We start from the raw sequence: 24859 nt of genomic DNA on the forward strand, positions 1-24859 counted from the left end.
ACTTTCTACCTCCTTACATTATTTACTTTTTGCATCATTTAACTTTTTCATCAATAACTATGAAAGTCAGTTGGCTGTTTTGTTCATGCCATTCTGTAGTTTATCCAGAGAGTGCCTCCCACATAGGACCTACTCAATAAATATTTTTAGCGTGAACAAAAATAAATGAAAGGGTCTTGAGGGTGGAAAGCACATTTTACTGCTTTGATTGGATATAACCATTTCTCTTTCACATTCACATTTCATCTTATCAAAAGTGGGGAAAAGAAACAAGCAACAAATTGGAAAATCAAATTTTTAGAAGTAGGTACATAATAGGGGAATAGCTTAAGGGGAGAAATACGATGTTAATTCTTTGAAAGTGAGTAATGTAATGAGAACAATAACACTATGAGTTTTTCTATAAACAAAATATAGCAAGATTGAATTGATAACATACATTTCTAAAATTTTGGCTTCCTTAGAGAAAGCCAACTAAATATAAAATTTTACAGCAGAGTCAAGTTTTTCAGTTTGGCCTATATGTTCTTTGGTAACACTGTTCTGAATGTACATGCAGTGTTTGTTTCACAACTTCCCTCTGAATGACCTTTCAAAAATTATATGATTCTTCACATTCATGACCAGATGTTTTCTCTGATGGAAGCATCTGATGTTTGCAGTCATCAGATAAGATTCAAAATGCCTGTTTCAAGCAAATCAAGTAAAAATTCTCCATCACATCAAAAGTAAGGCTTTATTTGGTTCACAAGTAGCTATATGAAATAAACAGAATTTAAACGATCTTGATAATTTTTTTCTTTAAAAAGGTGACAAAATAACAATGCCAATATTTAAAAACTCATTAATGATAAGTTGCTAGATGGAACACAATGTAAAGTATGGAAAATCTTTGTCTAACAAATACTTTTACTAAATTCTCTGATTTTTTTTTTTTTCTCACTGGTTAGCTTTGATGTTTTGATCAGAGTTTTTAGAAAATTTCTAGGATCTGTTGCCTTTGGGCTTTAGAACTTCTTGGAGCTGCCTGTCAGTACTGAAACGTTTTCTTAAGCCCTTGCTTTCCATAGCAAAAACATGTATGTCCATTATCCACCTAATTCATACTTAAAAACAAAACCCAAGGCGCTCTATTTTGTTTTCAAAGTCAGAGAAGAAAATAGAGGGGAAGTATTTTTATGTTCTTTTCCCTAAATTGGTCAAAGCTAGTTAGTTCAAAAAAGACACAAAATATGGAATACCACCTATTTTATTTACTAGCAACTGTTTCATTCAAATCATAGAGTAACATATGATTTACTACACCCCTTTATGAGTATTAATCTCATATCTTCACAGAATGACTTAAGATCATGATCAACTAGAACATCGACCTCACCTGTCTGTTGTTTTTAACAAAATGTTTATTCCTAGTCAAACCAGAGAATTAGACTCTCTAGATAAAATTTCAAAGCTGGAATAAAGAGAGTAGAGGGCACATTTAGTATGCCTTCCCTCATTTTACAGATGAAAGAGGCCCACAAAGATTTTTGCAAGATCACATAGGTGACTGGTAGCTAATCTAAGAAAATAACCAAGCTCTTTCCAAATCCAACTCCTTTTTCTTACTTTACCCAACTTTTCTTAATATTTAAGTTTTGTTGGAATATAATATAAAATCATCTAAGGCACTTTTTATGTATCATTTTTTCTCATTAACTGCTTTTTAAAGAAATATGTTGTGATTTAGACATGTAGTCTTTTTTTTAGCAACAGGATCTCACTCCCCCACCCAGGCAGGAGGACAGTGGCTTGATCATGGCTCACTGCAGCCTCAAACTCCTGGGTTCAAGTGATCCTCCCACCTCAGCTTCCTAAGTAGCTGGGACTACAGGCTCATGTCCCCACACCTGGCTACTTTTTAAAATATTCTTTTTTTTGTAAAGATGGGAGTCTTGCTATGTTGTCCAGGCTGGTCTTGAACTGCTGGGCATAAACCATCCTCCTGCCTCGGCCTCCCAAAGTGCTGAGATTATAGGTGTGAGCCACTGGGCCCAGCCTTAGTCATATTTGAAATTGTTTTTTGATTGTATGATAGTCTGTATAGGTAACATATTCCCATGGATCAAAAGTAACAAGATTTAAAAGGGCATGCAGTAGAAGGTCTCCCTCTTATCCCTGTATCCAGTCACTAGTTTTCTGCCTAGAAAGCAACCAGTTTATCAGGTTGTGTATAATCACTTTAGAGAGATGCCAAAAATATAGTATCGCTTAAAACCATTTGTAACTTACATTTTTTTTTCCATTTTAACTGTATCATGGAGATGATTCTCTGTCAGTACGTTAAGACCATTTCATTCTCTTTTATGGTTGTATTGTACTTTACTCCATCATACAGACATGCTATCATTTATTATATTAATCTCTATTGATATATATTTAGGTTGTTTACAATTTTTAGTTCTTACTGGCAGTATTTTAGTAAATAACCTCACACATTCACATGTGTACATAGGTAGGATAAACTCCTAAAAATAGAATTACTTCTTTCGTCCTTTTTAAAGGAATTGTTTAATTATCCTCCATAGAGTTGTACACGTTTCCATTCCCCTCACCATTATGTGATAATGAACCTTTTCCCATGCCCCCACTAACAGTATGTTATCAACCTTTAGACTGTTTGTATCTGAAAGGTGAAAAGTGGTATCTCAGTTTGGTTTTATTTGCTTTTGTCTTAATATGCATGAGGCTAAGTGTATTTTATATGTTTAAGAACCTGATTTACCTTTCCAGAGATTTCTCTACCCCTATCTTTTGCTGCTTTTCCTGTTGAATTGTTCTCTTATTAATTGTTGAAACTCTCTCTATATTAGGGAGATAGACTTTTGTTCATGGTAAGAGCTATACACTTTTGCCCAGTTTATCCTTTGCCTTCCCTTTGGTTCTTTTTTTTTTTTTTGGCCATGTCGTTCACATTATTTCTATGTAGTTAAATTAGTCAATGTTTCTAAATCATCTTTTTGGTTTGTATTATACTTAGATACAATCTTGCACTCTGAGATTAGTGTTAAACATCTCTCATATTTCTTAAAGTACCTTTACATTTAAATATTTGATTCATTCATTCTGACCTAAGACATGAGAAATGGCTTCAGCTTTATTTTTTTTTTCCAGTTGGTTGTTGTTCCAACCAACGTGTTCCAAAGCATTTCTGAAGTAATTTTTTTCCCTACTGATTTAGAATAATACCATTATCATATACTGTATTCTTATGTGTTTTGGGTCAATTTCTTGACTTTCTATGCTATTACATTGATATATCTGTAGACATTTGCTACTAGTATGTGTTTTAATTATTAGCATAATACTTTTTAATATCTAAAGGGCTGATTCCCTATCACTGCAGGATGCATTTTTAAAGCAACAGCATAATTCGTTTCCCATTTATATTTATGTAATAACTTACATAATTTATATTCATATGATCACATTTTTTTTCCTCCTGTTGCTTTCCCCATGTGTAGTATCAGAAAGCTGGTAAATTCCAAAATAATGAGATACAAGTTCAGCTGAGATTATGAGGGCAGGCTTCCCATAACTGTCAATTAATGTGTTTTGGATCTTATAAAGGAGGACATCTTTAGACAAAGGTTCTTAAGCAGCAAATGCACAATGTTTACTTGGACCAAGGTCCAAAGGGAGAGAGTACTGTGAGTAGAGGGAGGGAGTGTCCCTGAAATCATGTAGCACATGTGTGTTTAAATTAACGAAGGACAGACTGATGATTTCAAAGGTCCTGTAGCTTTTACACCCTGTATTAACCATAGTTCCTTAATGTATTGGAAATAGAACTTTCAAAAGTTAAGCCAGTGAGGCAAAGCACACAATAATTCCCTTCTCTTATGCTGACCATAGTTTTATGAAAATGAATTTTTAAGTGTCTTTTCTTTGCATGAGGCTTCTTGGCAAGAAATAAAATCTGTATAATGCATTACCTCTGGCTTTTTCCTTAAAGAGCTCAAGGATAGACATATGGATAATAGCTTAAAAATATAAATATGGTCTTTCCAGTCATAGAAACCTTCCGATCCAAGAGGTGCTTTTCCCACTTTCCAAAAAATACAGGGCTGTATACACATACTCGTAAGGCACCAAGCAAAATACATGGTATTTGACACTAAAAAAAACCCACTGAACTTTTCTTGAGTATTGCAGCCCTGTGATCAGACAGAATGACTTGTAGTCAAATCTAGATGCCAAGTTGCTGTGTCACCTTCTAGCTACTAAGTCCCGTAACTAAGCATTTTTGTTTGGTAAAATTATAGAAGGGTTGCTGTTGGGTAAGATATTTTGTTCTATTTTAGTACCTATAGTTCATCTAGGAAAATGGCTGTCACTTGGTTTTCTCACATACTTATTTCATTTGTCTATTTGAATGTGTACATAGGGAGAAATGAATATTTATAGTGTCCTTCTAAGGAACAGTTATCCACTCCCACCCCAGGATAGACTGTCCTGATCTCTAGGAGTCTCTTTAATGAGTCCACACTGGGGAAGACATGATACTTTCTGGTTTATGCACACATATAGGTTGGCAGTGTGGAATTTATGAATGCTTCATTAGGAAAGGCCACTGCCAATATAGGATTAGTTTTGAAAAGAGTTGTCTAAGCAGCCTTCTTTTACCAAGCATGCAAATATGAACTAGTTAACTTTATTAGGATAATACTTATAGACAGTAATATAAGGATTACAAGTTGCATAGTCAAAATCATCATAAACAGTCTAAGTAAGACAGTGATAGGGCCTGTGTCAGATGTCATTCATGGAGGTAAAGGTATTTTTATGAAGTGGAGAATTGTGGAATACTTGTTACATTTCCTTGGTAAAGTGTAAGTCCTTCAAAGGTAAAACCAATCTCTTACTCATCTTTGTATTTCTAACACAGTACCTAGCACTTGTTTGTTGAATGAATAAATGAGTGAATGAACCTGATTCCTTAGATTTTTTGAAATGAAGAGGTTAAATTGTTTCCTGGAAATAGAAAATGTACGTGCAAACCCATCCTTGCTGTACCACTTTGACTGAGAAGGATGCCTTAGGATCCCTTCTCCAGTAATCTTTTAATTGAGTAGGTGAGAGAGGTCTTAAAATGTTCACTGAATGGCTGGATATGGAATTACAGCAGTGGACCACAAAGCTCCCTTCCTCCCCACTCATTTTTTAATTCCTTTGTAGAGAGGAGGGATAAATGGTGGAACAAAACATTCCAGAGCATTGTGACTAAATGAGCTATCACCAGAAGAAATCAAACAAAGGAGCATTTAGGCACAAATTGAAGAATGCCACCAGGGCTGATTCTGCATTTGAGACATCCTGCTAAAACTGGAACGTGCTTATTTTTGTGTTGCCATAAGGATAATCTGTTTTAAAGAAAGTGTTCCCATACACACCCCTACCACTAGGTTTTAAATTCTGCATTAGACTCAAGGTTTCTGGTTATTTTGTTTAAACAAGCTTATAACTAAATATTAAGACATTTCCCTAATAGAGCATGTTTGAATTTTACAGCTGGCAGGGAGCTTATGGCTTAGGAAATTGAGTGGCTTCTCCAATTTTGTGCCAGAGATAGGACTAGGGATTTGGTTGTTGTAATTCTCCAAATAGTGCTTTTCCACCACACGGTGTTGTAGAAAGCCATTTAAAAAAAAAAAAAAATGACCCTGGAGCATTTTGATCCCAGAATGTTTTTAAAAATTCAGGCATACTCTAAGTCAGTAAGTCAGGAATTATAAACTGTGGCATGTGGAACAAAATCCAGCCTGGTTTTGTATATAAAGTTTTATTGGAACACATTCACACCCGTTCATTTATATTTCATCTACAGTGCTGCAATGGCAAAATGAGTGATTGCATCAGAGACCACGTGACCTGCAAAGCCTAAAATATGTATTATGTGGACCTTTATAGAAAAAGTTGGCTAGCCCTTAGTATAAAGTAAGGATGAAAAATTACCTTAAAAATTAACATTACCAATTTGTAATAAATTGGAAGTAAAATAGGATTTCTGAGAAAGCTAAAAGTTAGCTTGTCGTTGAGAGGTATAAATACTCTGTATAGAAAAAACTAAAACACCTGCTTGCATTAAACAAACAAAAAATCCCCTGGGTTTCTAAGGAATCTCTGAGCACTTAGACTCAGAGATTTTATGAAACTTGTGACTTAAATAGCATTGACTTACGATGGGAAATGCCTCAGACTGTCATTTATGTTGTGATAACCCTGATGGAACGTGAATACTCACCAAACGTCCTTCTTGGCAGGTGGAATGGATCCAACAGCAAGTGGTAAAAAAGCGGACAAAGAGGGATTATGACTTCAGTCGTGCCCAGTCTACCTATTTCAATGATCCCAAGTGGCCCAGCATGTGGTATATGGTAAGCTTGCTAAGGAAGCCTGGCCTAGGGCCATGTCATCCAGTTTTGTGTTGTATGCAGAGAATCTGTTGGTCTTGGGAGGACGCAGAAATACTGACCAGGGATTATTTCCTATTTTAATACCCACCATTTGAGATTGGTTAATGGCCTATGATGCTGTCTGGATTTTCTTTCTAACTTGGCTTGTTGGTTAAAATAAGGAGAAAAAGAAGGGAGTTCCGATTCACAGAAATTCTGTTTGAGAGCTTACTTTGTGCAGTAGCTTTCTAATTTTGGGCCAGAGGATAGAAAAATACGCAAAGGTGCACATACCCTTAGACCTATCAATAATCATGTTCACCTCTGATACACATTTACTGTACCTTGAAACTAGTCTAGCTAATGCACACTGGTTCTTGAACATCATTGAAATGACTCTGCTGGTAAGTAACAGACCCCAAAATTATGTCATCTAATGTGTGCCCTCTCACTTTAGGTAATATTTTGTAAAAGTAGACCAGGAAAAGAAATCATTGGAAAGTGTTCGATTTGATAGTTCATGGTTCAAGCAAAATATTTTTCAGTGAAGGAAACTTACTTAACATGTTGGGAAGAGTAATCCACCAGTTCACTTGGCATGGCCTCCTTTGAAAACATACATCTCTGATCTCTTAGGGATTTTAGGTTCATGATCACTGAGAAATGAATTTGAATATGTTACTTACTCTTACTCATGAAATCCACATGTCACCAATGTGCTCTATAATGTGTAAATCACCCTTTACTTTCTTCTTTCTTGAAAGTTTTTATTGCTAAATTTTGCCAGTATATTATTCACTATACTACTTTAGTTTTTATACTCCTGTTCCTTATTCTTTACAAAATGTCTCCAAACTGAAAGAAGAACATGAATCCATAGCATTCCTATAGCTGTCTCATGCTTTCCTGGCTCCCTGCCTCCCATTCCTTCTGCCTGGAATACGTTCCCTGCCCTTCCCCACCTCTTTGGGTCAGGATCCCCTTGTCCTTAGAGCCCACACCTGAGGCTGACTGCTCTGGAAGGCCTTTCCTGTGTTCCTGTCTTTTGTCATTTTCCCTCCTCTGGTCTCTTGGACCCTCTCCCTGCTGCTCATGGCATCCATCGTGGCACTTTACACTGTAGTTATTCATATTGTTTTTTAACCTTCCCCGTTGGACTTGGGGGAGTCTCTTGAGGGCAAGCTCTGCATCTTGATCCCTTTTTATATCTCCCCAGAAACCTAACCCAGCACCTTGTAAGGCTAGGAATTTTTGCTTATTTTGAGATGGGTGAATGTGGCTGGTACTTCTCTTAATTTCCCTTTTCTTAGTGTTACCCAGAAATGAAAGGTTATGGAAATATTTTGGACCCCAAAGAGAATTTTGCACAGAAATTTTCCTCTTCTTTAAGGGGGAAAAAAGGAATCATAAAGCTAAGTTCAAGGGAAGGTGGATCTAAGCATCCTTAGCCCCAGTAGCCGCAAAGAGTGAACCCCAAGGGAAGGCATTGGAGTGAGCACTGGCAGGAGCTAAGGAGCCTTGTCTGCACTGACAAAATGATAAGAATGTAATGGGATTAAGAGACAGGAGGAAGCAAAGCTGCCTCTACACCCCTGTTTATAAGACCAGGGTGAGAGAGACCCTCTTTGCTTGTTCTCGTAGGAAAGAGCCAAATCGCTGTCTATGCATGATCCATTCGACAGTAGAACTATCTGGCAGCTTGCCCTGATCCTTTCATCACCCCAGCAGGGCAGACTGGACTCTAGCAGGCGCCATGACCAGGGCTTTAGCCCCTTGGCTAGCCTGGTGGCTGAAGGTTTCAGTGCCTGCATAGTGAGATCTTGTCACTCTGAAGAACCACTATTATTTCATGTCTTTCCAACATGAGGAAAGACTGAGAGAAGAGCTTTTGATTGGCCATTTAACATATTGGGTGTTTTTCAGCACATATTTGATGATAATATTATAAATACATAACATTTATTGAGCACTTACTATGTGCCAGGCAATGTGCTAAGTACTTTATGAGGTTTTTCTTTTTTCTTTTTTTGACAGAGTCTCAACTGTGTCAGGCTGGAGTACAGTGATGTGGTCTCGGCTCACTGCAGCCTTGACCTCCTGGGCTCAAGCAATCCTCCCATCTCTGCCTCCCGAATAGCTGAGACTATAGGTGCGCACCACCATGCTTGGTTAATTTTTGTAGTTTTTGTCGAAGAGGGGTTTCACCATGTTGCCCAGGCTGGTTGCGACCTCCTGGGCTCAAGTGATCCTCCCACCTGAGCCTCCTAAATAGCTGGGACCACAGATGCATGCCACCATGCTTGGCTAATTTTTAAACTTTTTGTAGAAAAAAGGTCTCACTGTATTGCTCGGGCTGGTCTTGAACTCCTGGGCTCAAATGATCCTCCCACTTGGCCTCCCAAAATGTTGGGATTACATGTGTGAACCACTGTGCCTGGCCATGAATATTTTTCTAATGGAGCTGGAACAAATGCATGTGTTAAAATTGGCCTAGTTTTAAAATGAGAAATCTGTGAGGCTTGTGAAATTTAGTTAACTTACCTAAGATCACCAAGCCTGAAAGTGGTAGAGATGCCAATACAGGCAGGTTGATGCAGAGTCCATGGGATTAGCACAACATCCTGTCTCCACCCTTCTGCTGTTTACAGTGCTGTGAGGAAGCCTCTAATCTATCCAGAGAGAAATCACTGAAATACGTGGCAGAATGGTGGGTCCCTTGTAGGATAAATAAAGTATCTTGAGGACAACCAAAGTACTTCACAGATTCCTGTTAAATGATTACTTTCCCTTAATAAAAGAGATGGGAAACAGGTTCCATACCTTATGCTTCTCTGTTAGGACAGAACGAGAGGCAGGACTCCCAGATCTGCAGATCTGGATGCCCATCCCCATTGCTTCACTTAGAATCTCCATGATTAAATCAGTCAAACTCTCCTCAACTGTAACATAAAACTCTCTAGTTCTTATGTATGAGTGGTGTTTTGCTGCATAACAAAACTTAGTTTTTAAAACAATTATCTCCCAGCCTGGGCAACACGAGGAAGCCCCATCTGTACCAAAAATACAAAAAATTAGCTGGGCGAGGTGGCATGCTCCTGTGGTCCCAGCTACTTGGGAGGCTGAGGTGGGAAGATGGCTTGAGCCTGGGAGGCAGAGGTTGCAGTGAGCCATGATTGTGCCACTGCACTCCAGCCTGGGTGACAGAATGAGACCTCCTCTCAAAAACAAAACAATTATCTCATAGATTCTGAGGGTCAGGAATTCAGACGGGGCCCAGGGATGATGGCTTTCCTCTGTTCTGCGACGTCTGGGGCTTTAGCTGGAAGACTCAAAGGCTTGGTGAGAGCGGGAAGATAGACTTCAAGGTGGCCCAGTCACAAGGCTGGCACATGGGTTCCTCTCTATGTGGGCCTCACCACAGGGCTGTGTGAGTGTCCACTTGACGTGGTGCTGGCTTCCCAAGCAGGTGATCCAAGAGATCGTGTTGGAAGTGGTGATGTCTTTTATGACATCTAACCTCAGAAGTCACAGACCCTTATTTCTGTAGTTTTCTATTGGTCACATGAGTCCACGCTGGTTCAGCGTAACAGGGAATATGTGTGGGTGGCGTACTAGGAGGTAAGGAGTGTTGGGAGCCATCTTGGAGGCCGGCTACCACAATTAAATGAAATTTTTAACGAGAAGCCTTTAACACAGTGCCTGACACCAGAAAACCCTCAGTCAATCATAATTGTTATTATTCTCTGACTTCTTAATTGCACTACATGGTAGTTCCTTTTTACCTTTTCTTTAAATGAGTCAAAGAAAGGTGAGATCCCATGTCCAGTGGGCATTCTTTGGAGTATTGTTTGGCAGCACATCACTGACACAGCCCAGGCAAGGTGCTGATACCCTTCTTCCTTTTCCTGAGCCCTGGAACTGCGGCAGTGTTTCTGACCTCCGTAGGGTCCTGCCTCCAGCTCGTTAGCCTGGGCCCATTTCTGTCATTCAATATTTATCACAGGAGAATGGAGATTAAAGAATGGCATGAAGTGTGCCTGAGTGTCTCTTTTAATTAATTTAAAAGCTTTTCCCATGTCGCTCCTCCCCTTGGAAACTGGTGTGCAAAATCATTATGTCTAGCCTTGAGGTTTGGGCAATATATTCCGGGAAGAGTGCATTTATGAGAGTTTGTTATGGAGATGATAGCTGTGTAATTACTGCTGTGTCCTGACATACTGTGTTGAGATTTCTAGGAGTTGGAGGGTTAATCCTAGAAATTCAGTTCACTTCTTCTTCCATTGACAAGCTTCTCCTGCATCTGTTATTTGCTAGACATGGTGCTAAGCGCTGAGAGTTTAGAAAAGCATGATTTGTGCTCCTAAGATTAATAAAGCAGGGGAGGAATATGTAAGCATCAAAGAAAACTTGCTGTGCAAGCAACTCCCTGCTAAAAGTTTCTCTGGGATTATGTGCATGTATCTAGCCTCTGCTCCCTGGACATTGGCCTGTAATTTTTGCTTGCAGATTTGTTTCTTCCATTAGAAGCTCCTGCAGAACTGTTAAACAAATCCAAGCTTGGGCCTTCCTTTAGGTTTTGATGTGGAGTGGGGCTAAGGCAGTGGGATTTCATCAGAACTAACGTGTAGTATGTGGTAAATGCTCAGTAAATTTTGATTGAATAAATGGATGAGCAAACTCTGTAATAAAAGCAAACCTGTGTCATTTCCGTAGTAGAGAACGCTTAGTGTGTGTCAAGCATTTTGCCACACTTTCATGTGTATTATCTTATCGCCAGTGTTCCAGTGAGTTAGTAACTACAGTTACTATCTTCACTTTATAGATGAGGAAATGAAAGCAAAGAAAAGTTAAGTCACCTGCCCAAAGTCACACCATTTACCAGGGACCGACCCTGGTGTTCAAACTCAGTCATTTACTTGTAACGTAATTCTACGTCATGCTTCATAAAGGACAGGCATTAGAATCACCTGGAGGTCTTCTTAAAACCAGATTTTTGCCTACCCTCCCACCCCTGGCACAGAATCTGGGAATTTGTATTTCTAGCAAGTTTCCAATTGATGCTGATGCTGGGGTCTCAAAACCCCTTTGAGACACCACTTCCCAACCGTATTTAAACCCAAGGTTATGTGAGCACAGCCTCCCCAGTTATCAGATAGAGAAAGAAAGGCTTTTAAACTTATGGCGCATTTTAAAGCGCACTTGGTCAATTTAACTTTTTCTTGATCTTATACCTTCCTCTTACACTATTTTCTATTTGGAAAGCTGGCAGCTTTAATATGAGAAGATATTTTCACTTTACCTTCACTGATTGAAAATACCCTTGGCTTATATATTCTTTCAAGCTGCTCCAGAGACAGAGGATATCTGATAGGAAAGGTCATGAGGATTTGGCCACGTCTTTGGGAGCTCAGTGTAATAGAATTGGTTTTAAGGTACCCAGCTGATACAGTGGGCCATTTTTTCATGACTAAAGAAAACTCAGTTTGACTCTAGAGACAGAGAGGTGAAGTAAGACTCTTCCTCAAGAATCTGGGACTACCAATTGAGAAAGTTTAGGGAGTTAAATATTTTTAAAATTATAAAATGTTTAGAATGTTCAAGACAGCCTAGGCAACATAGTGAGATCCCCTCTGTCTAAAAAAAAGTAAAATAAAAAAAAATTAGCTAGGCTGGTGGCATATACCTGTAGTTCCTGTTCCTGCTACTTGGGAGGCTGAGGCAAGAGGATCACTTGAGTCTAGGAGGTCGAGGCTGCAGTGAGCTATGATTGCACCATTATGCTCTGATCTGGGAGACAGAGCAAGACCCCCATCTCTAAAATCATAAATAAATAAATTATTGAAATGGCTGTCCATCCACCCCCAAACTAAGGAATGGAGTATCATCTATATAATTGAAGTCCCTCGTGATCTCTATTTTAGTAGCATCTCTTCATCCTCTACAGAGTCATCACTTGCGCTGAATTCAAAATACATTGAGGGGTTTCTCCCTTGTGGTGGGAGGCTTCTCTTTGTAGGAGGACTTATTCAATTTACAATAGATGTATGTTTTTGAAGTCAACATAAAACACACATTCATACATGGAATTCAACAGTTGATCTATTGCATAGTCCCAAGATGACAACTTAGAAATGATACTTGGCTGAAAATGTGAGTTTAATAGAAAAGATCTTTTATTCCTTTAGTTATGTAAATATTTCATTGCTTAAGGAAATTGATGTTGCATTTACGGTATTTCAAGTTTAACTGTTAGCCAATAATGATTTTGGAGAATCCCGTAGTAAATAACTTTAAATACACACACACACACACACACACACACACACACACACACACACACACAATTTTTTTTCTGCCTCACAGAAGGACTCAGAAGTGTTTCTATTTGACTCTCAGACTCTAGTAATTCATATGACTGGTACTCTTGACTCATCATCCTAGTTAGCACAGTAGAACTTTTTGTGATGAATATTGGGTGGCCTATTTAATATGCATTATTTAAAGGCAGACTATAATAAATGGATTCATTTTTGATGTACTACCTCAGATTTTATGAATGCTCTCTGGGTGGTTTTTCTGAGGGAAAAAAAATTCATATTTGTCAATCAGCCGAGTGAAAATTAGCTGAGTTCGGTTATGCATGTGGGGCATATCTGCCAAAAGCTATGAACTAGCTAGGATAGTAATTGTGAAAAATGATTTTAAGCCCCATGGCTTTTTCTCAGCCAACTGGATGGTGTTCAGTACTCCAAGAGTTTGAGACATCACTGTCTATGCAGTTGGCACACATTTTTCTAATGATTTATACTGTCATTTGACTCATAAAATCTGATGGAGTTTGTGGCATTATTGTCCTGGCAGCTTGGAAATCGTCCTTTTAAGACACCCCATTTAGCTGTTTTAATTGAAAATGCAACATGGTAGAAATCTGCAACCATGTGGCACATTCTGATGCAAGCAGGAGACCTCCTGAGAAAGGACAGATGCCAGCGAGGCAGTAAATAATGAACTGGTAGGAACTAGTAAGAGTTGAGATGTGGTTTTGTTGTACTGGTCCTAGCTCTGTGATCTCTAGAAAGGTATTTACCTCTCTCAACCTTAGTTAATTTGAAAAACTGAGGAATCTAGACTAGATACCTTCTTAAGATCATTCCTGTTTGAACATCTAGTTCTATATGGCTAGTTGTACTGAATATTGAGCCTAGAGAGATCACATACCATCAATGGGCCCATGTCTTGATCTCCAGCCAAGAGCTACCCTATGAGATGTATACCGTGCTTTCATGACATTACTAATTCAAAGTCAATATGTACCTTGTTTCGGAGATCCCAAGACCACCTACAAATTTGGTAAATCACTGGGAAGACTTACATGACTCATTATGTAGTCATACTCATGGCTATGATTTATTTCCTAAAAAGGGTACAAAGCACAATCAGCAGAAAGAAAATGCACACGGGGCGAAGTCTGGAGGAAACCAGGATCAAGCTTCCAAGAGACTTACTTTAGTAAATCACACAGAAAGAACTTAGTTCCTCCAGCACTGAATTGTGACCACACACGTGAAATGTTATCTACCAGGGAAGCTCATTAGAGACTCAGTGCCCAGTATTAGGAGATGGTCTCATAGGCATCCCTTGCCTACCATATACCAAAATTCCACAGCCACAGAAGAAAAGCAGGTGTTCATAATAAACCATATCATTTGTATAAATGGCTTAGGTGCAGTGAACAATTCTAATTGGGGAATGGCAGGAACCCTCCTGAAACCTAAGTTCCCAGATGCCAAACAGCCCAACCTTGCACACAGGACTTTCAAAGGCCACCAGTCTCAGGTCTGCTATGTTAACTCCTCTGCACTTTTCCAAACCAAATTCATGATCCTTACCCCCCAGATTTACCTGCTTCCACTGTTTCTGCTCTTAGTGAGTAGAGAGAAACCTGGATGTCATCCTTGACTCTACCCTTAAAGCCAGTCCACCACCAAGTCAAAGCTATTTTACCTCTTGAGTCAGTTGCCATCATCCTTCCCCACCACCACCTTATTCTAAGCCATCATCTCTTAACTAGACTACTACAACAGCTAGTTATCCACCTCCCAGTTTCTTTCTTTTCTTTTCTTTCTTTTCTTTTTTTTTTTTTTTTGAGATGGAGTCTCACTCTGTCGCCCAAGCTGGAATGCAGTGGCGTGATCTCAGCTCACTGCAACCTCCGCCTCCTGGGTTCATGCAATTCTCCTGCCTCAGCCTCCCGAGTAGCTGGGACTACAGGTGCCTACCACCACGCCCGGCTACTTTTTTGTATTTTTAGTAGAGACAGGGTTTCACCCTGTTAGCCAGGATGGTCTTGATCTCCTGTTGTGATCCGCCCGCCTCGGCCTCCCAAAGTGCTGGGATTACAGGCGTGAGCCACTGCATCCGGCCCCACCTCCCAGTTTTTACTTCTGAACTCTTCCAGTCTGTTCTTCATACAGTAGCCAGAGTGATTATTAAAACCCCCAACCAACCAACCAACCAACCAACCAACCAACCAGCCAACCAACCAACCAACCAACCAGCCAACCAAAGAAAACACCTCCCCATTTAGTCATTTCCCTTTGCTTAACACTTCTGAAAAGACTTCCCACTGTTTTAAGAATAAAAACCCAAATGCATATCATTGCCTTGAAGGCCTCACATGATTTGTTCTCTGCTCACCTCTCCAAACATCTTGCAATACTTTTTGCTTTGCTTTCTGCTTTCAGCCCATAGGCCTTATTTTTCTTCATAGAACTTACCAAATTCCTTCCCTTCACAGATCCTTTAAACATGGGCTCTCTCTGCCTGGATGTTTCTCCCATGTCCGTCTGCTGGGTTAATTCCAATGCTCCCTTGAGATTCCCATAATCTTGAGTAGACAGGTCCCCCACTCCATTTGCTCTATCACCATGCCCACCTCTTTTTGTGTACTTAATGCAGTTATAACTTTCCATCTTTGTGTGTGATCATGTGATAACTATCCTTCCCATTAGATACATTCCATAAAAATCATCATGGAAACCTTAGTGACTCACATAGTTCCTGATATATAATAGGCCTTTATAAATACGTGTTGAATGAATGAATGGATTAATAAAGCATGAATAAGTAAAACATTATTTGTGCTCATGTTTATACTGTACTGTATTTCTAGTTTACATTAACTTCAATAAACTGCCAGTAGAAGAAGAAACAGGTGTTTTATGACTTTTTGGTATGTTTTGGAAGAAGTTATGTCTTTGTGATTTTATCTGGGAGTGCTTTTTCTGATATCTTGAATTGGGAGTTGTGTTCCTGAGATATTCTTGCGATTTGGTCCTCATATCTGGTGTATTTACAACTGTCCTGCTTGGCCTCTAGTCACAGAGGACTATTTCTTAGGTCTGTGGGCTAGATGGAGGTCCAATCTGTTAATAGTTGCAAATGTTGACAATACTTTTAACAGGATTCATTCATACACACACACACACACACACACACACACTCACACCTCTCTGATCTTGTTCTCTTCCCAATGATGATGACTTCACTAGGAAGAAAAAGTCAATAATATTTCATAATATTTCTTTATCATTTGTTTTCTACCCATTATTTCTTTCATTATGGGTAGTAATCATAATTTTCTGTGGTAGTTTGTGAAGATCTATTTCTACTATGGCATTTTGAAAAATCTGTCACTTCCTTGATGAGTTTAGACCTGTAAGACTTTCAAATACTGGTCTAAGGCTATTTAGGGAGCCAAACATGTGAATGACTGAGCTGGACTAATAGCACCTCCTTAAAAAAAATACTTTGTATTCATTAAATCAATAACACAAAATAAAAATTTTCATAATTAATAATTCCAAGAAAAAGCAAACTTGTATCTCAGGTGCGGTCTGTGTTTGTTCTACAGCTTAGGGAATCCCAACTGAATTAAAGTTCCCATGAAGAAGACTTTTATTAATGCATTTATTTATTCATTCATTTATATTTGGCAAAGATTTATTTTTTCCAAGAACCTATATTATTCATGATGCCAATGATAAAATAGTAAATGCAATGACCATGTTGCCTTTAATGAAGTTTAAGGGGAGCATTTTATGGGTAGGGATTTGGTAATTTTCATCCTTTTGCCTAATCAGTTGATGCTGGCCTACCGGGACATGGCAGAACTATAATTGGTACTTGCTAATTAAGTTATGTTAATTATGATAACTGCGATGTCATTGTCCCACATGATGGTTGTGATGGAAGTGGCTATATTAAGAATGTTAAATTAACCTGTAAGTAACTAGTCAAAGTGCTTCCAGAAGAGGCTAATAATTAATGATCCACTTAGAAAAATCATTTTGATAACATCTATTTCTGCCAGTGCAAATTATTACAACCTTTTAAGAATTTCCTTGCACAAGATACAATTTATTTCATACTGGTAATTTATCTTCTCAGCTTTGCTTTCAAAGAGTAAAAAATATGTGAGTAGTCTTGCCCTCTGGGCCCCTCTCTACCATGATGGTGGTTCTGTTAATAAAGTTTTTTTTTTTTTTTTTATCAAGATCTTAGCTAAGATTTTTCTTTAATTAGTAACTCATTCTCTTTTGGAGAGCAGATAGGATTGACCCTTGACCTATCTTAATCTGTGGTTGTCTTCCTGAACATGTTGATTCAAGTTATTTTATCAAACAGCTGCTCTGATGCCTCATTGCTCATTTACTTTTCACTCAGTATTGGGATTAGTTGTAGTGATCAGGGCACATTTTTCTGGCTTACTGTAACCTATCTCTCTGCCAATAACTAGGGTTCTTTTAGTAAGTGCTCAATAAATGTCTGTGGATATAAAGTGAGGAGAGAACGGGTCATTTAGATTTCTTCATTTACAAATTCACAGAACTAAGTTTGGCTATTTCTAAAAGGTGATTTTGCCTTCAGATGTCCTGTGTTGAGATTCAAGTTCTAAAATTATCTGAGACAGAAGCATCTGGAATGCTTCTTTTTCTTAATTTTGTTTAGCAGTGAACTTGGCTAGGAAATTCATGGAGTAAAAGGAATGATTTTTAGCAATCCAGTGATGAAATGAATTGGAGAGAAGAAAAATGCCTAAATTGCCTGGGGAGAAAGTATTAACCATCTTCAAATAGAATGCACATGCACATCAATATGATTTTTCCAGTTTCTCCAAATGTAAGGAGATCCTTGATAGGCTGCCTTGGCCTAGGGTTGGGATTGTAGACTGGTGGTGGATAGTCCAAAATGCAGATGATTCAAGCTGAAAGAGCTGCACCACAGCAGATGAAGTGAAATTACAGTGAGACATGCAGAAGAAAACTATTAATTCCTGAAACAGGATTTGATTGCTTAATTGCATAAGTCAGAATTGAAATTGGGTTCAGAATGCAGAGGTGTTATTTTTTGCTGGTAGATGATGTGGACAGTCAAAAATGCATTCACCACTTACTGTTTCCATGATTAAAAAGAGGAAAAACCTGATGAGAAACTTAATTTCTTTCTTTATGCTAAAAGTCAGTCGGTTTGTCTGGATGGTGTGTATTCAAACATTTGGTATGAGAGTTACAGAATAATCTTAAACGACTATTTGGAAGAAGTCTAGCTTTTGTTCTACTTCTTTTCTCTTTTAGTTTCCTGGTGAGTTGAATTTGACCCTTGTAAAAAGCCTAATGGTATAGAAATTCTGATCCAGACATTCAAAATTAGTGTGTCTGAAGCAAAGTCAAACAAACTATGGTCAGGTAGCACAGAACTGTGTTCTTCTAATAGTCTCGTTGCATGGTGTCCTGAAACTTAGTTAAATTAGTGTCTTTAAAACTTGGTCTTTGGGTGTGTTACCTAGTGATAAAGAAGTCATTTTTATCTTTTAGAGAACTCATAGAAATTCAACAGTATTCTCAGTCATAGTAAGTTAAGCATAGCTGGCCCACGTAATTTTTTTTTTTTTTTTTTTTTCAGCTCACTCCTGCTCTGCTGAAATGTTTTAAATGCTAATTCTGACTTTTCTTTCATTACTGTGCTCTGTCACAGGCCCTTCCACTTAACATCTGTGCATTTACACAAGCACACAAAAACAAACACTGTGCATGTTTTTGCAATTAGTGCTTACTTTGAATCAGGTGGTCTTTAAGAAGATCGTGAAAAAGGAGCTCACAGACCACCAAATTAGAATGGGTCTAAATCATAATTCAAGACCTCAGCTCATGCTCAATACTGATCTAGTATGTTTTCAATAACTAGAAATATACTCTACTCAGATGGCTCTTTCTGTAATGGGTGATTCCACTCAAAAACACTTCCTTGTACTTTATCAGAAAATTAACGTCCCGTGGTCTAAATTCCAGGTTGGGGATCACATATTTGATCTAGTTTACATGCTTTCACTGTAAATATTATAGAAATCTTTTGGAAAATTTAAAAGCAAAAGTCAGGAGACTAATATATCATGAACATCCACATCTCCATTACCAACTTCAATAATTATCAACTCAAGGCCAGTATTCTTTTATTGCCCCCTTTACTCTGATTGTCTTAAAACAAATAGCATACCTCATTCATCACCGAATAGCCTAATATGTATCTGTTTAAGATATGAACTACTTTCATAAAACCATATTACTATCACATAAAAAATTAATTTCTTTATATTATCAAATATCCAGCCAGTTTTCAAATTTCCCGATCTAAAAATTTTTTCGTTGTCATTTGTTTGAGTCAGGCTCCAAATAAGGCTTATACATTGTGATTGATCAATGATGTGTCTCTTATTTATTTATTTATTTATTTATTTTTTATTATACTTTAAGTTCTGGGTTACATGTGCAGAACATGCAGGTTTGTTACCTAGGTATACACGTGCCATGGTGGTTTGCTGCACCCATCAACCTATCTCCTAATGCTATCCCTCCCCTAGCCCCCCAGCCCCTGACAGGCCTCAGTGTGTGATGTTCCCCTCCCTGTGTCCATGTGTTCTCATTGTTCAATGCGGAGTCGGTCAGGAGACCCTAACCCAGCGGGGCTAGAGGAATTAAAGACACACACACACAGAAATATGGAGGTGTGAAGTGGGAAATCAGGGGTCTCACAGCCTTCAGAGCTGACAGCCCCGAACAGAGATTTACCCACATATTTATTAACAGCAAACCAGTCATTAGCATTGTTTCTATAGATATTAAATTAACTAAAAGTATCCCTTATGGGAAACAAAGGGATGGGCCGAGTTAAAGGAATGGGTTGGGCTAGTTAACTGCAGCAGGAACATGCCCTTAAGGCACAGATCTCTCATGCCATTGTTTGTGGCTTAAGAATGCCTTTAAGCGGTTTTCCGCCCTGGGCGGGCCAGGTGTTCCTTGCCCTCATTCTCGTAAATCCACAATCTTCCAGCTTGGGTGTTAGGGCCATCATGAACATGTCACAGTGCTGCAGAGATTTTGTTTATGGCCAGTTTTGGGGCCAGTTTATGGTCAGATTTTGGGGCGCTTGCTCCCAACAGTTCAACTCCCAGACCTAAAACCATAAAATCCCTAGAAGAAAACATAGGCAATACCATTTAGGACATAGGCATGGGCAAAGACTTCATGACTAAAACACCAAAAGCAAGGGCAACAAAAGGCAAAATTGACAAATGGGATCTAATTAAACTAAAGAGCTTCTGCACAGCAAAAGAAACTACCATCAGAGTGAACAGGCAACCTACAGAATGGGAGAAAATTTTTGCAATCTATCCACCTGACAAAGGGCTAATAATCAGAATCTACAAAGAACTTAGATTTACAAGAAACAAACAACCCCATCAAAAAGTGGGTGAAGGATGATAAGTCTCTTACATCTCCTTAATTTTACAGGCTCCTCTCCAATTTTTTCTCCTTTGAAAATTTTTGGTTGAAGAATCTAGGTTATTTCAGGCTTCATGTGATCTGGATTTTGCTGGCTGCAATCTCATGGGGTCATTTTGCAAGTTCTGTCCCTGATATTATCAATAAATTGGTAGGTAGTAAGAGCAAAAGGCTCAAATTCAAGTTTAATTTAATTTTCGAGAAGGTGAGGGAAGACTGCTTCCTGGTGACGGTGTGTATTTCCATCTGTAGGTACAAAATGTCTGCTTGTCCCTCCCTGTGATATTAGCAGCTGCCGTCACCTAGATCCTTATAAGTGTTCATTGAGGTTTGCCAGATAATGACACTTATTCTGTTATTTCTTCTTCATTTAGTCGCTAGGATATTTTGATAAAGAGAAACTTCTCATCAATCATTTGTTACAGTGAGATACAGTTTCTGTAGGAAAGGCGAGATTAATCCTCAGTTCTTTCATTTTATTTATCGGGGCTATTTCCCTAGTATTCACTAAAGGGCACCAATGAGATGTTTTCCTAGTTTCATTATAAATTCATTAACTTAAACATAGTTGATGTGTTTTATTTCATTGAAGTTGTAAACCCGTTCTTGCTTAAATTGCCCCATCTTTGGCTAGAGAGAGCCTATTCAAGTTGACTTCTAGGTCCTTTAATGTGACCCCAGTATATTCTTTTTCTGGTATAATAAATGCTTCCATTATTATCTTGTATATTTTGTGTTCCAGGCCTGGAATCAACCTTTTCTCTGAGACTCTTTGTTCCTTTTTTTTTTTTAAACTCATATTTAGAGACCACAATATGAGTGTTGTGATTCTCATTGTTGTTGGATTAATATTTAGGAGTTTTCAGTGAGCAGAGTTGAGCAATGTTTTTTACATATAAAATAGCCCATGAATTTATACAGATATTTTCAATTTAAAATCAATTCACTTTTACTCTCACCAATTTTACATCTGCATCTTTTCCCCATGTTGAAAATTCTCTTCTCAGTGTCACCAATATAATTACTCTTTGATTTTATCTCACGCTATATACAACACACTCTTAGAATGACAGAACTACCATCAGCACTGTGATAGCTGCCAATAATTTAAATTTTATGTAGTTCTTTTTGTCTTTAAAAATGTATCCCACACATGTCATGTGGTCAAGTTATTTGTTCAAAATTAATTGAAATATTTCTCTCTGTGTAAGTATTTTGAAATGACTCTCATGCTGCCCAGAATCTTCTCAAGATGAGCTATCTTTAGTCCTCCAGAAAAAAATCTTTGTTACATGATTTCAAGTCTACTCTACCATCATAGCTTTTTTTTTTTTTTTTTGCCAACATAGTTTAGTTTATGCTCTCTCTACTGTCATTGGAAGGTTAGAAAATATTACAACGATATGCATTACTCTAGCTTGCACAGGCAATAGTAAGCGGAAGGTAGCAAAACCATCTGTTCCAGCAACCTGATGCCCTGGAAATAAATATTCTGTCTTGAAGGGATGACATTAACTCTACTAGGTCTTGCACAATAGCATATAATTATTTCCCCTAATGTGCCTGTTTTAGAAAGGAGTGTGTTAAACTTGCCATTCTTTATTAATCTGAAAGATGAGGTAAAGCAGGGCTGGAAACATTTCTAATTGTAGAATTTTGTCCAAGAAAATGAAAGATTAAAGAGATCCGTAATAATCAAACCTGATTCATTCTGGACAAGTGAAAGGGAATGTGCAGTGAACAAATCATTTAAACTACTTGTACACACTAATGAGCATTGAATTCGTTCTATCCTCCCAGGACTAAGAACTAGGAGTTACTACAGGCTGCTCAATAAAGGCATTAATTTATGTGTAACAGAAGGGAAAATGAAGGAAAGAAACAAGACATGTAATTCCCATAGAAGAAAAGTAAATTGGTAATGATTTTATTCATTCAACAACATTTATTGAATTCCTCCTGTGTATCAGGTGTAATTCAACCTGCTAGAGATAACAAGTATGAAAAGATTATATACCCTGCTCACTAGCAGGACATAGTCAAACTGGGAAATAGCTAACTTTATGTAATATCTAATAGTATAGTGCAGGCATGCATGAAGCACTGTGCGACCCTTGCAAATATACTCAAGCATTTCAATCTTGTTAGGATCTTTAGTTTGACTACACGGGCCTCAAGTTCCTAATGTGAGAACAAACATATGTCATATATCAAAATTATGTGATACAGGAGAAGATTTTTTTGCATGCAAATGAACAAGTTTCACACAATTATTGTAAAAATTGCCTCCCTTGGAAGACCACTTTTAAGGATTCTTAATAGGCATCTCCAAACGTAAATCATACTGATACGAACAAACGTAAGATTTATTTACTGTGGGAATTCTCATAGAGTGTTATCCTAATATGCTGTGCGAATTGACAGAAGAGATGTAAATAGGCAGTATTTGTTTCCCTGACCTATTTTTCAGTTTGTCCATAGGGTACATTTTTACAGCAAAACATTGTGTCCATTGAGATTGGGTTGTAAGTGATCAGAAAATTCAATCCAAACTGGTGGAAGGGAAACAAGTGAAAGAAGGAGGGAATGTATTGGCTTCTTGAACTCTGGCATGCCTCACTTGATCTCAGAGGTAAAGCAGGGCTCCAGGAACTCAGTTCTTTCTGCCACTCAGTATAGCCCTGATCTCTCCCATTGCTGGATTCTCAAACAAGCCTGCTGCACATCACTGCAAGATAGCTGTCAGGAGTCCTCAGTTCAAGTCTAATACGAAAAAAGTGAGAGCCTTTGCCTTGGTATGCCGAGAAAAATTCTCGTGGGGACACACTTTGCTTTCCATCTCTCCTTACCTCTTTCTGCAGTCTGTTCTTGTTTTCTGACTGCTGAGCCTTGAGTACCTTGTTGGCATCCAACTTTTTTGGTACCTCCAAATGCACTTTGGGACAAAGTGATTTAGAGGGAGAGTAGCACGTAAGAGATAGCAAGAGTCTAGAGAGGACTACGAGGCTACCGAAGGGAGGTCATCCCACCCCAGTAGAAATCCTGGAACATGGGCAGGCATCCTTATCATGTGTGTTCAATCGTAAAGGCAGCTCTTGATGAAAAGCCGTCACCTGACAGCTTTCAAGAAGAGACAGCTGGCAGGCTGAGGTGGGAGTATCACTTGAACCTGGGAAGTCGAGGTTTCAGTGAGCTGTGATCATGTGTCTACACTCCAGCCTGGGCAATAGAGCGAGACCCTGTCTCAAAGAAATAAAAATAAAATAGTGTCTATGTTTTTTTTTTCCTTCCAATAGTTTGCTTTAATAAATTTGAAAAGTACAAACAAGTTGAAAGAGTAGTATAATGAACACATATTAATACCTTCCATTCACCTGGATTTACCAAAAAGTTAATATACTTTTTTTTTTTTTTTTTTTTTGAGACGGAGTCTTGCTCTTTCTCCCAGGCCAGAGTGCAGTGGCGCGATCTCGGCTCACTGCAAGCTCCGCCTCCTGGGTTCACAGCATTCTCCTGCCTCAGCCTCCCAAGTAGCTGGGATTACAGGCGCCCGCCACCGCGCCCGGCTAATTTTTTGTATTTTTAGTAGAGACGGGGTTTCACCGTGTTAGCCAGGATGGTCTCGATCTCCTGACCTCGTGATCCGCCCGCCTCGGCCTCCCAAAGTGCTGGGATTACAGGCGTGAGCCACCGTGCCCGGCCTAATATTCTTTTCTGTCTCTTTATACACACATAGAATGTTTTCTCTGAACTCTGAAATTAAGTTCCAGACATTGTGAAAATACAGTCCAAAATATTGCAGAATGCGTCTCCTAAGAACAACATTCTCCTGTATAACCAAAGTACTACCCTCACTTCTAAGAAAGCTAATGGTGATTTTATCAAAATTACTGTCCATACTCTGTTGTCACAATGATTTTTTTTTATAGATCTATCCCTTTTGATTCCAGAACACAGGGTCATACATTGCCATTATTTATTCCATCTCTCTCTCTCTTACTTATTTTTTTAGAGACAAGGTCTCACTCTGTCACCCAGGCTGGAGTACAGTGGTGTGATTACGGCTCACTGCAGCAAAAAACTCCTGCGCTCAAGCAGTCCTCCGGAATAGCTAGAACTGCAGGTGTGCACCACCACAGCTGGCTAATTTTTTGGTTTTATTTTTTGTAGAGCAGGGTTTCATGTTCCGTAGGTTGGTCTCAAGTGATCCTCCTGTCTTGGCCTCTCAAAGTGCTGGGATTATAGGCATGAAACACCGTGTCCAGCTTGTGCCATCTCTTTTAACTATTAATCTAGAAGAGCTCCGCTGCCTTATTGGAGGAATGGGCACCTGGGGAAGGTAGGAAGTGGTCTTTCATGTTCATGATTTTGATGAGGCCAGGCTTATGGTTTGTAAAACAAATCTCACTTTGGATTGCTTTGATTTTTTTTTTTTTTTCAGGAGTAGATGAGGAGTTAAATATTTTTAGCATAAAAACTACCTAGGGTAAGACTGCATCCTTTTCACGGCTTCCTGTCAGGTGGTATAATGTCAGAGGTCCCATTTTTTGGTGATGTTAACTTTGTTCACTTGGTGGATTGAGA

The 24859-nt window shown here is 38.6% G+C and overlaps 1 protein-coding gene across 3 annotated transcripts in view; it reads left to right on the forward strand.

Annotated features, from left to right (window-relative positions):
- Positions 1-24859, forward strand: part of PCSK5 (proprotein convertase subtilisin/kexin type 5) — a 465201-nt gene that overhangs the window by 88997 nt on the left and 351345 nt on the right. For all 3 annotated transcript variants that reach the window (XM_032164318.1, XM_032164319.2, XM_032164320.1), the window contains exon 3: positions 6303-6416. In XM_032164318.1, the coding sequence (XP_032020209.1) occupies positions 6303-6416 (114 nt within the window). The remainder of the gene's footprint in view (positions 1-6302; positions 6417-24859) is intronic.

The sequence above is a fragment of the Hylobates moloch genome, unplaced genomic scaffold (assembly GCF_009828535.3).
Source record: "Hylobates moloch isolate HMO894 unplaced genomic scaffold, HMol_V3 SCAFFOLD_10, whole genome shotgun sequence".
Lineage (NCBI taxonomy): Eukaryota > Metazoa > Chordata > Mammalia > Primates > Hylobatidae > Hylobates > Hylobates moloch.